At 42.0% G+C, this 16,339-nt stretch overlaps 1 protein-coding gene across 1 annotated transcript in view; it reads right to left on the bottom strand.

The window, feature by feature from the left end:
• SNX24 (sorting nexin 24) overlaps positions 1-10,880 on the bottom strand; it is a 101,094-nt gene extending 90,214 nt beyond the window's left edge. The window contains exon 1 of the mRNA XM_074854945.1: positions 10,732-10,880. Coding sequence (XP_074711046.1) covers positions 10,732-10,791 — 60 coding nt within the window. The 5' untranslated portion in view covers positions 10,792-10,880. The remainder of the gene's footprint in view (positions 1-10,731) is intronic.
• Positions 10,881-16,339: the final 5,459 nt, after the last annotated feature.

Below are 16,339 nucleotides of genomic sequence, written 5' to 3'. Positions count from 1 at the left end.
GATTTTTGAAAATGTGTACCACTTACACAGTTCAACAGCTGTCACCTAAAGGCCCTTGTCTTAACTGGGACCCACAAACTGTGACATACAAATAAGTAACATAATAAATGGAAGATGCAGTGGAGGTTTGGCTGTCATTTCTTATAAATTAGATAAGCTACACTGCATCTCTAGATACACTGGTGGCAGTTACAACATCCAAAAGCATCTTCTCAAACTTCCTATTTACAGATTTTCAGAACTGAAGGTTGCTTTGAACAGGAGGTGGAGCTCTCACTGCACCAGCAGAGGAGGAATGAGAGGAAAGATTGTTTAAAACCTGGAATGGAGAAGGTACTCCTTTCTCATGTTGTGCTCTTTCTGTTCCATCTTATTTCAATGTCTAAAAGTATTCAGGTATTACTGTTGTTCCTCAAATACTTTAAGAAAACCCCAACAACCATACAGTGTTTACTGGTTTATGAAATGTTTAATATTTATAACATGATATATAGGTTGAAATAATAACTAAAAAAAGACTGTTCCTGGAAAGACATTATCTGTGTTCTAACTACAATATCTTTATTATCAGGACACCTAAGAATAAATAGTTTGTTAACAGACATACACTTCTCCTTTCATTTCCCATTAAAAATACAATGCCACTTTCAAAGGCAATGATGACACTTCTGCTTTGTCATCAAAATCCCCTTCCAGAATGCTCTGCAAAACACTATTTTAGCCTTCTGAAAGCCACAGAAAATTCAGGCTTATAGAAAACTGAAAATGAAAAGTTGATGCAAGTCCTCATATAACTCTTATAAACAGGAGAAATAATGGTTGCTTACAATAAGCGTATTCAAAATGCAGTAGCTGGAAAGCCTCCATTAGAACATTTGCACGGTGCATACCTAATGTAAGTACTTCCACTGTTCCCAAATGTAGCACTGAAATTCTACCACCAAGCGTTCTGCCACACAAGCCTGTCTTCTCTATGTTCTCTTCACTGTCAGGGCACCAAGAGGACCTTTCTCCACCTTGGCAGAACTGGGTCAAGACTGGCTAAACTTTGTCTTCATTGGCCTATTGTGTAAGAAATGCAATTAGGTCACTAAGCTGCAGTAAAAAGTCCCATAGATGTCTTTCCTATTTCTTGTGAATTCAAGATAATCAATAAAGAGTCTCTAAGATTTACATATATTCAGCCTCCATACAAGCAATCCTTTAAACTCCCCCATATACAAAATTCACAAAGGATCTTAAAAAGAGAGACAGCTAAGGCCGAGAAGAATGTGTTCATGTAAATTAGCAGTACAGACAACATTCTTCACAAAGACCACAAAAATTAAAATCTATAAGTGGGTGGATATCTGGTGGTATTTTCCAGTGGATAATTTTGAATTGTAACAGTTTGAAGAATTGTCATTTAAAGTTTCTAGTTATTCTAAAAATAAATACCTATTATTAAAAAGACAGCTTTCTAAAATTGCTCCTACAATACTAACTTGATTTATTTAATAACCTAGTCTCTGCTGTAGATGAAAAACACATCTTCAGCTTCTTTAGGACTCACCAGTCTCCTAACATAAAAATGGTATCATGTACTGAAATTCCAAGATAACTTCATAGATGCCATGACAATGTTGACTAATTATCAATTAAACCTGAAATGAATCACATCAGGCATTAAAAATTTCAAAGACCAATTAAAATGTGTGTTACAGTAATTAAGAAAGGGAGAGGTCTATTACATCTTTCCTTGTGTTGTGTTTTAAAGCTCAGTGTGTTCTCATTCCTCAGAAGTAAAGAATGTACATATGCTTAACACTATCTTTGTTGACAGGATTTTAGAAGTCTCACAACTTGATGCTATATGGCCAGAAAACACCAGCAGGAGCAGTTGAGCATGAGTCCTCTAGTGATATAATTCCACTGCCAGTGTTATTTTATTAACAAAGTTTTACCACTACTACCTCTCAAAAATTCAATGGAATTCAAATATATCTTTATTGTGATGCACGTTTGAATGCTCTGCTACACCTCATCTTTCTGAAAATGTAACTTCCTCATCAAAACTGCAAATCAGTAGATCTTGGGAGAGAATTGGGTAATGGATGTTTTGCAGTTACGGTTTACTGACAGAATGTGTCAACTTTTGGTCTTTCAGATAGTAAATTGATATAGGCAATCATGCTGCTGTTTCTTTATCCTACTGCTGACCCCCTTCCAGGAATATATCAAAAGTGATTTCTTGCTCAGAGAAATCTTACATGGCCCTCTCCACTAGGATTTCATGACTGTGAATCAGAGGGGTCTTGAGTGATTGCACAACAAATAGAGATCACTGGAGCTATATGTTTCTGTCTAGATGCAGATTAAACACACAAAAAAGGAAACAGTTTTAACTGACTGTTATGTATACATTCAGTCAGTTTTTCACTTTGGTTTTATCTTTTTACAGTTTCTGCCTTAGCTGCCTTCATGTGCACTGCGAAATACTCTGTCTCTTACTTTATACTCTTCAATTTCCCACTGCATACCAAGTGGTCAGTTTCATATCACTGACTTAGAAGTCAGTCAACAGAAAAACTGACCAAAGGAAAGAAATTTAATCATCACTGCTGAAAAATACACAAGTTAACAAAAAACCAAACAAAAATGTATTGTCAATAACAACAATCTTTGGCCTAAGTTATCACATCTTCCACTAATACACGCTTCTCCATTGGAACGGAAAAAAACCCCAATAGTCAAAATAGCATTTTTATGACATTACAGAATTACTAGCATCTGTCAAATTATCTTTATCCTCTTCATCTTCCCATGTTGGAGAGACAAGTGTCTGTACAAACCTACTCTGACTCCCTTGTGGAGTAACCAGGACATTTAAAAATTCTCTATGAAGACACTAAGACAATAAAAAAGTCTTAACTGATCTAACAGATCTAATATGTCTGTTTGACTTCCTTGAACTTGGAGTAACCGGTCTGTCACTGATTTCAACAGGACTTGTGACACAAGGTAGCATGTGGTGAGCTTGTACAAGTCAGACTGGTAAGGAAGAAGTCTCTATACCAGCAGATATCATACTTAAGGCATGCAGAGCGTGTTCAGATTTTTTAAAACTACCAAGTTCACACAGTCCAGCAACTCAGTGAAAGGGTTAGAATAGTAATACTTCAAAGTGTTTTTACATAAACTTATTCACATAATTACTCCCTCCATGCTTTATAACTACAATACTTATAAATATTCCCACTTTATCTTTCACATTTATCATTTGCTGTTGTAGCTTACTCTTAGGCTTCATATGGAAGAACACCTAAAAACTTCCCTTTTTGACTCTATAGACATTTAATCTAGAAATAAAGAATGCCAAAATACATAAGCTATACCAAACTTTAAGTTGGTGTAGCTTTATACTTCCACAAACAAGAGTATAGGCTAGTAATGAAACTGCTTCTTCTAAAGAGGTAAAGTCTATGGACTTCCAAAAAATCCACAGTACTTTAGGATCTTACATGTCATATTTTACTTCCACAACATTTGCAACTCCAGGAGCAATCTGGAGAGTAGTATTGTAAGTGTTAATTAAAAACGTAGTAAGCACATGTGTCAGTCAAGTATGCCCTCTGCTCTACCACACATTTAAATGTATGTCACCTTGACCTGCAATATACCACCGTAAAATTTTTTTGGTCAATATAAATCAAATGTACACTAATTTATTCAGTAAGTTTCCTAGCATCTGAATCAACATTAGAAATCTAACTAGTATTTATTATTCTGTTATTGACAAAGGGGGCATATTTAAATGATAACAAGAACACATGGGTGTCATTTTGAAGTTGAATTGTTCCCTAGGGACTTCCTTAGTAAGCGTCTACATTTAAAGGTCATTCACTGCCAAATTATGAACAACTGTTGCATTTATTAGCACAGGCTCAATAGTTTGGAAGCTAGTGTCATCAATTTAAACTGACAATGAAATCTAATTGTCCACAAGGAAAACAGACATTTTCCTTATTCTGCGTTTTGTCATTTTATGTATACCCTAAACAGAACTGGAACAACTGCAAGTTGGGGTTTTTTTGGGGGGGTGGGGTGGGGGGTGGTGGAAAAAAGGCTTTCAAGGTTTTATAACAGAGAAAGAGTGCTTTAGTAAAACTGAGCTCCTGAAACAAAGACTGAAAAGAGCATGTTTCCCATTTACTCTGTTGACAGAGCCCTATCTCAAGTGTAGCATTATAGACTTTTCCCTCATTTTTTTTCCTAATCTTTTCTTTCCCTACTGTGATGGTTTAGCCCCTGCCGGGGTCTGAGACCATGCGGCCGCTGCCCCTCCCCCACAAAGGGAGTGAAATACAAAGCCCCGGGCTGAGATAAGGAAAGGTTTAATACAACAGAGCAACAGCAACACAACAAACAATAACAATAAGAATAACAGTGATACCAATGAACAGAGCAAAGTATATACCGATACAGCAGTGAGAGAACCGGCTGCGCCAACCCACGCAATCACCGATTCTTCCCGCGCTGGCGCCAGGATGTGAGGTCAGCATGATATATGAATAAACCGGCTAGAGCTTCCCCCCCACTGCTGGGGAAACTTAACCCTATCCTGGCTAAATCAGGACACCTACACTGGTTGAGACCCCACCTCTTCTATTTCTTAATTTCTCTGTAGTTTTCCCTTTGAAGCTAGGGAGAAGTTTCCAGTTTCTGTGGCAAGTCACTTCCACCCTCTCCCCAGAATTGCATTCTGCTTCTACAGCTAGTGGTTGATGGGTCTCTGTCCATTCCACTTTTCTAGTGCTGCCTAGCTGTACCAAGGGGAAAAAGAAAATAATCTGAAACAACAGGTTTCCAGGAAAGCAAGGTGAAAACAAACCAGTAACTTGGCAATGAGCTTCCTAAAGAAAAGGACAAACACTCTTGTGTCTTTCCTTTCCAGGCAGTGAGAACACACAGCTGCAGGCTGAATTCAACAGGAACTGGATTCTGTTCTGCTAAAGATAAGGAACCAGAAACCTGGAGATGTCAGGGAAGTGTGTTTTGGTAGCCATGCAGAGTCATTGTGCAGAGAAAGAAGTCTCCTTCCAGTCTCTCATTTCATGCATGAGGTCATCACTATCAGTTTCTAGCAAAGAAACTAGGACCACCATCACCACACTTCTCAAAAAACCCTTCTTCAACCCCATTTCTCTGCAATGGCCCCTGACAATCACAGTGCAGAAGATATCCTCTGTAATCCCCTGGCATGTTACTGGGCTGGTGGGAAGTCAGCATGAGAGCAATCTTCTATCTGCCCCAAGCTCCTTCATCATTTTCTGATATTAATCACATCATCTCCAATAGTTCTTTGTTTCAGGTACTCCAAGAAAACATTTTAATTCTGAGCAAGTTAGCACTTCTGGGAAAGAGAATAATAAAAGATCAGCCGCGTAAAGTAGCACTCCTGTGATCACAGAATCATAGAATAGTTTGAGTTGGAAGGGACCTTTAAAGGTTATCTAGTCCAACACTCCCTGCAATGAGCAGGGATAATCTTTCACCAGGTCACGTTGCTCAGAGCCCCATCCAACTTGCCCCTGTGAGGGAAGGGGCATCTACGACCTCCGGGCAACCCGTTCCAGTGTCTCACCACTCTCATAATTAAAAAAATTCTTCCCTCTGTCCAACCTCAATCTACCTCTTTTAGTTTAAAACTGTTGCCCTTGGTCCTGTCACAACAGGCCCTGCTAAAACGTTTGTCCCCATCTTTCTTATAAGCCCCCTTTAAGTACTGAAAGGCTGCAATAAGGTCTCTCTGGAGCCTTCTCCAGGCTGAACAATCCACCTCTTTCAGCTGTTCTTCTCAGCAGAGGTGTTCCCAGTCCTCCGATCATTTTTGTGGCCCTCGTGTTGGGTTTGTGCATGTGGCAGGGATTTTTGGTAGTGGGGGAGGGGGTTACAGTGGTGGCACCCTGTAAGAAGCTTCTTGAAGCTCCCCCAACTCCAAAACGGACTAGTCTCTGTGACATGGCCAAGCCAATTAGTGATGGTGGCTGCGCCTCTGTGATAACATATTTAAGAAGGGGAACCTGGGTGAAAGAGAGAGAGTTGTGAGGAGGAGTTGCGAGGAAGACACCTATGCAGACACCAAGGTCAGCAGAAGAAAGGAGTAGGAAGTGGGGGATATGCGCCAGTGCAGAGGTCCTCCCTGCAGTCTGTAGTCAGATGGCAGGGCCACCCCCGCTGAATCCATGAAGGTTCATGGTGGAGCAGATGCCCACTTGCAGCCCGTGGAGGACCCCATGCTGGAGCAGGTGACTGTGCCTGAAGAACGCTAGGACTCTATGGGAAGAAGCCTCTGCTGTTGCAATTCAGTGCTGGAAAGATTGCAACATGTGGGAGGAATCCACACCAGAGCAGCTCTGGAAGTACTGCAGCTGGTGGGAAGGACTCATGTTGGAGAAAGTTCATAGAAGACTGTCTCCTGTGAGAGGGACGCCATGTTGGAGTAGGGGAAGAATGTGAGAAATCCTCGCCTGAGGAGGAAGGAGCGGCAGAGACAAGGTGTGATGAACTGACTGCAACCCCATTCTCTGTCCCCTGCACAGCTGAGGGGGAGCAGTAGAGAAATCGGGAGCAAAGCTGAGCCTGGGAAGGAGGGGTGGGGGGAAGGTGTTTTTAAGATATGGTAGTGCTTCTCACTGTCCTACTCTGTCTGTTAAGTGGTGGTGCTCTTAGTGTCGGAATTAAACTGATGTTCTTTTTTCTTCCCTAACAAGTCTGTCTTTTGCCCACACTGTAATGGGTGACTCATCCCTCCTTGTCCTTCTCTTGATTTCTGAGCCTTCTGCTTTATTTTCTCCTTTCCATTCCTCATAGAGAAGGGACGAGTGAGGGCTGGAGGTGCTCAGTTGCTCTCTGGGCTCAAACCATGACACCCTCCTCTGGATCTGATCCAGCAGGTCCATGTCTTTCTTGTACTGAGGACCCCAAGCGCTGGGCACAGTACTCCAGGTGGGGTCTCATGAGAGTGGAGTAGAGGGGGAGAATCCCCTCCCTTGACCTGCTGGCCACACTTCTCTTGAAGCAGCCCAGGACACGGTTGGCTTTTTGGGCTGCAAGCACACTCTGCTGGCTCATGCACAGCTTTTCATCCACCAGTACCCCCAAGTTCTTCTCCACAGGGCTGCTCTCAATCCACTCATAGCCCAGCCTGTATGGATACCAGGGATGGCCCCAAGCCATGTGCAGGACCTTGCACTTGGCCTTGTTGAACCTCATGAGGTTCACATGGGCCCACTTCTTGAGCTTGTCCGGGTCTCTCTGGATGGCATCCCATCCCTCAGACGTTGTCAACAGCTCCACTCAGCTTGCTGTTGTCTGCAAACTTGCTGAGGGTGCACTCAATCCCACTGTCTATGTCACTGATATTAAACAGTACTGGTCCCAGTACGGACCCCTGAGGGACACCACTCCTCACTGATCTCCATCTGGACTTTGAGTCATTGACTACTGCTCTCTGGATTTGCCTATTCAGCCAATTCCTCATGCACCAAACAGTCCATCCATCAAATCCATATCTCTCCAATTTAGAGAGAAGGATGTTGTGGGGGACCATGTCAAAGGCCTTACAGATACCCAGATAAATGACAATCTATAGCTCCTCCCTTGTCCACTGATGCAGTCACTTCATCACAGAAGGCCACTAGGTTGGTCAGGCAAGACCTGCCCTTGGTGAAGCCATGCTGGCTGTCTCAAACCACCTCCCTGTTCTCCATGTGCCTTATACAGCTTCCAGGAGGATCTGTTCCATGATCTTCCCAGGCACAGAGATGAGGCTGACAGGTCAGTAGTTCCCAGGGTCCTCCTTTCTACCCTTTTCAAAAATGTGTGCAATGTTTCCTTTTCTCCAGCCACCACAGATTTCACCTGACTGTTATGAGAGTTTTCAAATATTATGGAGAGTTTTTTGGAAACTACAGCAGCCAATTCCTTCAGGATGCTGTGATGCATCTCGTCAGGTCCCAGACATGTTCCTCAGGTGGTCTCAAACCTGATCTGTCTTACAGTGGGAAGGAATTTGCTCCCACAGTCCCTGCCTTGAGGTCCATCCACTCGATAGGTGTGGAAAGAGAGGTTGCCAGTGAAAACTGAGACAAAAAAGTTAAGTATCTCAGCCTTCTCCTTGTCTGTTGTTACCAGTTTGTCAGTTGTGTTCATTGGGGGGGTACTCTTTCTTTGACCTTTATCACCATACTGTTTTCAATGTTAATACTATATATAAGCCCAGTGATGCAAAATAACTGTAATTGAATTACCTATATAATTTCATAGGACAAAATCATACTTCACTCAGATACACTGCACTAGTCCAGGATTGCACCCATCCCCTTTAATTTGAAGGTTACATTTCAAAAAGATTCAATACTTCACAGTGTCACTTCCTCTGCTTATCTCAACTTTTTTAATTCATCAGATTCAGGTAGCACAGAACTGGTGAAACATCTACTTAATCACAAAGTCTTCAACACCCTGCAATCCCCGTATTTTATAGCAGTATCTACCAAACCCACAGCTTCTGACTGTTAACCCCACATAATGAGGTACAAAATAATGACAGAAGATGTGGTCTGGACACAGAAACATTCAGAAGCTTCAACCATCCAAGTGAAATCACATTTTTGCTCATACAAACCGATTCCTATGTTACTCTCCCTACACAGTACCTTCCTAGCTAGTACAGAGCAACAGTAAGCTCTCATTAACCTCAGTTTTGCTGGAGGGAGGGCTTACAGTGTACTCATTTGCATCGGCCATGAACTTCTATGCTTGGAACAATACTTATGCAAATTATTTAGCAATGTAACAAATTGACAATTACATTAGAATAAGCCTTGTTCATGCATAGTCCATAAGCTCTTTAAAACATAAAGGAAATATACCATGTTATTATCAGAACAGACTTCCATATCCTCTCCCACAAGCATGTCTGACCCAGAGGAACTTTAGCTATGACTTCTAGTATAGTTTCACAGTCAGGGAAATCCTTGAACTAATGCATCTGATAGTGTAAAGCATGGTAATTTTTGTATGGGATGTGGTATAGAACCCCCTCATCTGATTAAAGATGCAAAGTAATCACGCAGGAACAACTACCAATCTCTACTGAGCTACAGCAAGTTTCAGATGCATGAGTTTGACTCATCACCAGTGATCTGAGAGGAACAGTACTGTAATAACCAACAGTGCTGTAATAACCAAACATTTTCACCTTCATGACAATTTTCTTTAAAGACTTCTAGAATGACAGTTTCATTTCTGATTTCTTTGAAGCTTACACAGCTTAACATATATAAAATTTAAAAACCCAAATCCTCTAGATCACAGGATTCACTGACAGAATTACTATTAAAGAAATAAAAAACACACTAAAACTAAACACTAAATATATATATATTGCTATGAAAAATCCTATTTGTGTGATATGCACATCTTAGAAATCACTGTCACTTCAACTAACCTGCCAAATGTTTTAAAGTTGGTTTCATTCCCCAAAATCACACAGACATGTTGTAGGGGACAACTTGTGTTAAAGTTCAGCTAAGAGGCAGAAATATTAATACAGTTGCACTTCCACAATAACACTTATAAAGTGGTTTACAAGGCTTGTAAATAGTTGCCAGGACTGACGGCCAGAGAATATAAAGCATCAGGTAGTTGGACTTGCTTCACGCAACTATGCCTACATGGATCAATCTTCTGGCAATTCTACAGGATTTCATTTTTTCCTGGTACTTCTTAATAGCTCGGACCTACTGAACAAGTAGATTTAATAAAAGACGCTAGCTTTGAATATCCACCTTCAGTCAAACACCTTGGGCTTTGGTCCAGAGCATCCTGTCTCCACACAGCAATACATGTTACAGCCCAACAACTCCATGGGATGAGAAAACCACTGAGACTGAAAATTGTGTAGACTAACTCCTCTGCTCAAGCAGGGTCTGCCCCAGCAGGTTGGCCAGGGCGATGTCTAGTCAGGGTTTGAGAACCTCCAAGGATGGAGACTTCATGGTCGTCTGGGCAACCTGTGCTGGTGCTTAACCATCCACATGGCAACAAAACAGTTTTATCTTATGTTTAAATGGTATTCCCTGTATTTTGATGTGTGCTTATTGCCACTTGTCCCGTCACTGGGTACCAACGGGAAGAATTTGGCTCCCTCTTCCTCATTTCCTCTGCTCAGATTATTTGTAGAGTGATAAGATCCCCTTGAGCCTTCTTCACGCTGAACAGTCCCAGCTCTCAGCCTTTACTCCTGCAAGAGATGCTCCAGTCCCTTCATCGTGTATGGCCCTGCACTGGACTTGCTCCAACCTCTGCACTGTGGAGCCCAGACCTGGACCCAGCGCCCAGATGCGCCTCTCTCAGCAGGGCCGAGCGCCAAGGAAGCACTACCACTCCCCACCCGCTGGCCACGCGGCATTAGCCACGGTCGCTCCCGCGACCGCTCTACAGCAAGAAGCTCGCGTGGGCAGGTGATGCCCGACGGGCCGAGGCCACCCCTCCTGCGCCGAGGGGGGCAGGGCAGGGCAGGGCAGGGCGGGGCGGGGCGGGGCGGCCGCGCCTCGCACCGCACCGCACCGCGGGCCCCTAGGGCCGGCACCTGCACGGCGGCCTGACTCCCGGCGCGGCCCCCGCTCGCCGCCTTTACATCGCGCTCCCCGAGGTGCGGGGGTATCCCGCCCCGCCGCCCCTCACCGTGTAGCCCCGCTCCAGCTCGCTCTCCTCGTAGCGGAAGGAGGGGATGTACACCTCCATGCCGGGCCGGGGGGCGTCGGCACCCCTCAGGGCCGCGGGCGCCCGGCGATCGGCGGCGCCGCCGCGGCCATCTGCACGCAGCACGTGACGCCGCGCACGTGACTCCGGCGGGGCGGGGCGAGGCCCGGCCGCTCGGCTGCAGCCGCTGCGGCCCCGCCTCTCCCCTCCCCTCCCGCCCGGGGCCGAGGGCGCTGGGCGGGCCGAGGATGGGCGTTCGCACGGCCGCGGGCGGCCGGGAAAGGGCGGGAGGAGGTGGGCAGGGCGTACCGGGGGGCCAAACCCGCTGTTCAGCTGTGCGAGGACATGGTGCCGGCGGGGCGAAGGGAGCGGGCGGCCGCCACCCCTCCCGCCCCGCCGCCTTTCCCCGGGGTAGGCGCGGGGCTGCCGGCCGGGCAGCGGAGCCGCCGTGCCGCCGTCGCAGAAGGTCCGGTGGGTGGGGTGTGAAGGAAGAAGAGCGGGTGTGCCTTTGAAAACGCCGTGTTTTTAAAAACAAGGTTTGAGAGCACCTGCTTTGATGTGCCGGGGCAGCAGTGTTGCTTTAGACCAAAGGAAAACGGGAAGAAAACAATTAACTTCCAAAGGGATTAATTTATCCGGTCCTAAATTTAAACCACGGCTCAGACTACTTCCTATGCCTGTTTAGTCAACAAGCTCCCGGTAGCTGTACAAATCTAGTACCTTTCATAATGCTTGTTGTGACCTGATACATAAAAATTAGGGGAAAAAAAGTTTAGCGCTGAGAAAAGTTGCTCGTATTGTGGCTATTCCCGAGAAGGTGCCTGTTACTTCACTATTTAACAGAGCAAACCAAAACCATTTCAGAGAAGTGCAGATGATTTCAAGTCATTGGGGAAATAAAATAAAACTTCTTACTCCCCCAAATAAGCAGCTGTGTTGACTTAAAAAGCGATGGAAGCAGAAGATGAAACACTAGATGCGTTTAGCAGGCAATGCTGTCACACAGGGTAACACTCCCACCTCACACAAATTTGCTAACCCCAAGCTTCAAGCCATTGGGAAGCACTGCAAAATGACAAGGCACAGCTGTATTAGATGGCAGTACCTTAAAACTCACCTTGTAAGTTTTTATGAATGCTGGAGAGTCTCAGAGGCTAAATAGTTAATACGTGCAATTTCAGCATCTCTCACTGATCTTTTAAAGAGTAGCTACCATTATAAATTCATGTGTATGCAGGGTTTGATTTTGTGTAAGCAGAGTCAAGTATAAAAACAGACCTCAGAAATGGACAGAAAACAAATGATTACTTTTATCTGACCTCTGTGGTTATGCTATCTCAGTGCTTCTAAGATGAGCATTTTGAAATGTCTTCTGAAAACTAATTTGCTTCTAGACTAGCAACATCAGGGGGACAAACGTTACAAGCTCTTCTTCCCTCCATTTATTTGTTTTACTGCCAACTAAATTTAATTGTATTTTGCTCTAAGCAAAGACCTGTGACCGATGAATTCAAATACAAAATATAAGGCTTTTGGTTAAAACCAAGAGGACTGAAGCAAACTAACTCCAGTTCACTTTGCTAAACTAAAGCAAAGTAACAACCATACATAATAAAAAATGAATTGAAATCAAAGCAAGATAGTCCTTGGGCATTTGTTTCTGCACAATGCTGCTCACTCCTGTGCCAGTGTCCTTAACTGCTGATGACCAGCAGGAGAGTCCCAGCTCTGCTCTGTGCTAGCGGTGAAAGAGCAAACAGGTTTCCAGACTCTGTGTGCTCTTGCTGCAGGGACCATGTCCTTAGAATACAGTGATGACTGAAGGGAGTGAATAAGGCATCCCATTTTCCCCCAAAGCATACCCTGATAAATGCATTATAATCATCCCAAGGAAAGAATAGTCCAATCAGTCTGGTAAATGCGGGCATGCTAGAAAACAATTACCATGTTATCATTATTGTTAGTTTCTGGTTAAGACTCCAGTCTTTAACCTTAGTTTCTGTTCTTCCCCTAATACAAAATGGATGGACAACTCTAATGACACCATTTATGCCATAATGCATTTATGCTGATGAGAAGCCAATAGAATTTCATAGGGGCACTATTTGTGATTGTTTGCAATCTAATAACCAATTATTTCAAAAAGCTACTTTTTTCCCTAACATCATACAACTTATTAACAAAGAAAAGTTTGAGACATTAATCTGGTTTCAAATTCAATAGTACATAATGGAACTTTTGGCTGTGCATCAGCCAAGAGGAACAAGGAAGATTACATGGTGAGCTGAATTCAAATACGTCAATATGTTTTGGAATGTTAAATTCTTAATTTGCACAATATATCATCATTAGTTGGCTGATCTTTAAAGTTACATCTAAAGAAAAAATAGGATTTCTCCACATGGCTGACTGGCCATGGATTGTCTTTCTTTCTCATACATTGAGGAGCAAAAATTTAAGAGACATTAACTCATAAAACGCTATCAATGTGCATTGAAAACCATCCAGGATTCTTGTTTTTGAAAGCTCATTGCAGAAATGACACAATGATTCCCACAAAAAACAAAGCAAGGAGGATGTATTTTAAATGTAGCTTGATTTGAGCTAGCGTAACATGTATTAAAATCACATTAGTAATCTTAAAAGCAAAATTGTAAAAGGCTTGAGCTCTACTGGTGACAATTACCCAGGCAAAGAAATGTATATAAAAATTCTAATCAAAGTGGTAAGTACACACCAAAAGAAGAGGCGAGAGCAAACAAACAAAAAAAAAGAGATAGTCCTTAATAATATCACAACCTCAGTTTGCTGATTTTTCAGTTTGCTACCAGAAAGTCTGGTTTTAAGTAAACTTGCACCTCACTGTACTCCTATAGATACTAGTCTCCTAGGTAAATAGTAGCAAAATTCAACATATTTGATAAAACTTTTGACTAAAACAGCATTTGCTTTTTAAGGGGTTCATGTCTTTCTCACTCCTCTGAAGATTTACCTGCATTTTTTCTTGAAGTGGTGTAGTTGTTTCTAAAACATCACAAAGCACTTTTATCTGCCAGTGAAGTACAAACAAGACCACTTGGAAAGACGACAGGCAGAATCAACTCCAGAAAGGTCAGCTAGTTTTCTACATGGGTTCACAAAATCAAATAAAAACCTCACTACTTCTAACACCCACAGTATTTGGAGGTGGTAAGTAGGTAGTTTTCTGAACAGCTTCAGTGTGTGTGCATACGGATGGGTGGGGCAAGGGGGAAAAAAAATCAGTGTCAGTATGGCATTAAGATAACTGCAGGTATTCATACAGTGCAGTGCTCCTCCACCCTACTAAGACCTGCCCTGGAAGTTCCACATTAGATGTGAGGCTAAGATAAAGCATTTCCTTTCTCATGATTTGTGCTATCTTCCTTCCTTGTGCTCTTATCTTGATCTCTAAATCACAGATACATGGTTTATCTCAAGTCTTTTCTCACCCTTCCATTTTCATTGCATATTTCCTTTACTTTAGTTTTCATACAAATATTATGCTAGAAGGATTCTGCCTAAACTGCCTTGCATACTCTTCTGAGACCCTCTTTCTTAATGACAGATTTTTTTAATGACAGAAAACAGATTTGCGTTATTTCATATCCCTTCCTATGTTAGTCATTTCTTCACTGATCTGGGTAAAAAACCAAAGACATTTTAGCAGTGAAGTCAAAAGTTATTTTACTTAGTAGCAAGCTCACCCCTCATTCAACTATGGAAGAATTTTAAGAAAAGGAAGCTGCCCCTTAGCAGGTAACAAGTAACATTTTTAGCCACCTGAAACTTCAGCTCCTTACATGTTTGAACATTGAATTTTTTTTTCCTCACATGGTTGTAATGTTTTGCCAGAGATTCAAATTACTACACAGTCTGTTCTACTCTAAAGTAGAAGGACAGAAAAAAAGGTGGTTTTTTTTTTTTAAGACAATCATTTCACTGTACACATAATTTTAGTGGATGTTGGCTGTTCACTTAAATGCATTAGCCAGCAGCTCATCTCCACCAGAATCTGAAAGAAACTGACATATCTGGGGCATGAACTCCAGAGATGCTGAAACACAAACTCTCATTTGAGGCCTTCAGAAGGAAGTAACTTAGGAGAGGTAAAAGGAGGGATAACTGATAGGGAAGCAGAATATTGCATTTTAAAAGGGACAATGACTGAAGAATCAGAGACTTACTGTAGACTGAATGTCAGTTTAAAAAAGAGGTAACAATGTCTTCAATTTGAGACACATCACGTCATATATTTTTAATTCAAAAAAGCACCATGGACATGATGGATACAAGAATGGGGACGATTCAAAATTGCTGTAAACATTTACAGAGTTTATTTTAACCCAAAAAGTAAATTAGACTTCAGTAGCACCTTGTCTTTTATACAGTATTCCAAATGTAGTTCACCATTTTGCAATCATTCATTTTGTTCATGCTAGTGATTCCTCAGTCGTAGGCTGGCTTGGAGTTTCAAGGAAACACCACTTAAATTCAGTACAAGATCCTGTAGTGAGCTCCACCAGAGAAAATAGTTCAGCAAAACCTCCATTCACTTGGGTTTGAGAAACATCTGCTAATATGGATGTTAATTGTACTAGGAAAGCCAATAAGCAAAACAATGTAGGGGAATATACACAAAATAAATTAACAGATTCTTGGAACAAGAGTTTTATGCTTGCCAAATATAGCAGCTGACCTGGGTCTTCTGTTCAAATTAACCTTATGATGCAAAAAAAGACTACATTTTTTTTTGTATTAGCAACCCTTTGTGACACTGAGCTCCAGAAATGCTATTAACCTTTTGTTCTCCAACAGGCTTCTGGTTTTAAGTAAAAAAAAAAACCTACACAACTCATTCTTTTCATTTGTCTAGTATAGACAAAGTCACACTAATCCCTGCTAGGGGACTAATGTGAAAGCTATTTCTCATTCTCTCATCACAGACACAAGAAACTGGATCTATAATTCAACTGATTTCTAATCCTGATAGATGAGAACAAAATAAAAATATTAAAAGCTAAAAAAGTTGGATAAACCAAGAAAAAAGATCATGGAAGTATATGTTTACCCATTTTGAGCTCTGCATGTCCAAACTGAGTCTTTTATGGAAGTACCCACTTTCACTCTCACTGGAACAAATCTGAAGTTTAATGTTGAACTGTCAGTCATTTTTCATTAGCACCAAGCAAGCCAAAGTCAAGTATATCTTAACACTTAGTAGAGTGTTATGCCTAGATTGATTTCTTCATCATAAACCTGTTGCATACTCCAGCTTTTCAAAAAGAAGTTACAAGTTAAATGACTTAATAAACACTGATACACAAGGTGTTACAAGCTTAAGGTTTTTGTATTTCACCATTTAAAAAGATCTTTGATAAAGGCTTCATAAATGTTTTCTTAAAATAAGTTTCTGTACTAGTTTTCTTGAAAACTCCTAGAAATACTGAGGCCACAGAACTCTGTACAGAAACAACAGGAGACACTAATCTGGAAAGATTACATTAATTTCGTTGCCTGAATCAGAGCATAGGATCTTCCAGCTGAATTTAGGTTTCCATTCTGTTCAGAG

The sequence above is a fragment of the Strix uralensis genome, chromosome Z (assembly GCF_047716275.1).
Source record: "Strix uralensis isolate ZFMK-TIS-50842 chromosome Z, bStrUra1, whole genome shotgun sequence".
Lineage (NCBI taxonomy): Eukaryota > Metazoa > Chordata > Aves > Strigiformes > Strigidae > Strix > Strix uralensis.
The sequence above is the reverse complement of the archived record's forward strand: the minus strand, read 5'-3'. Positions and strand labels throughout refer to the sequence as shown.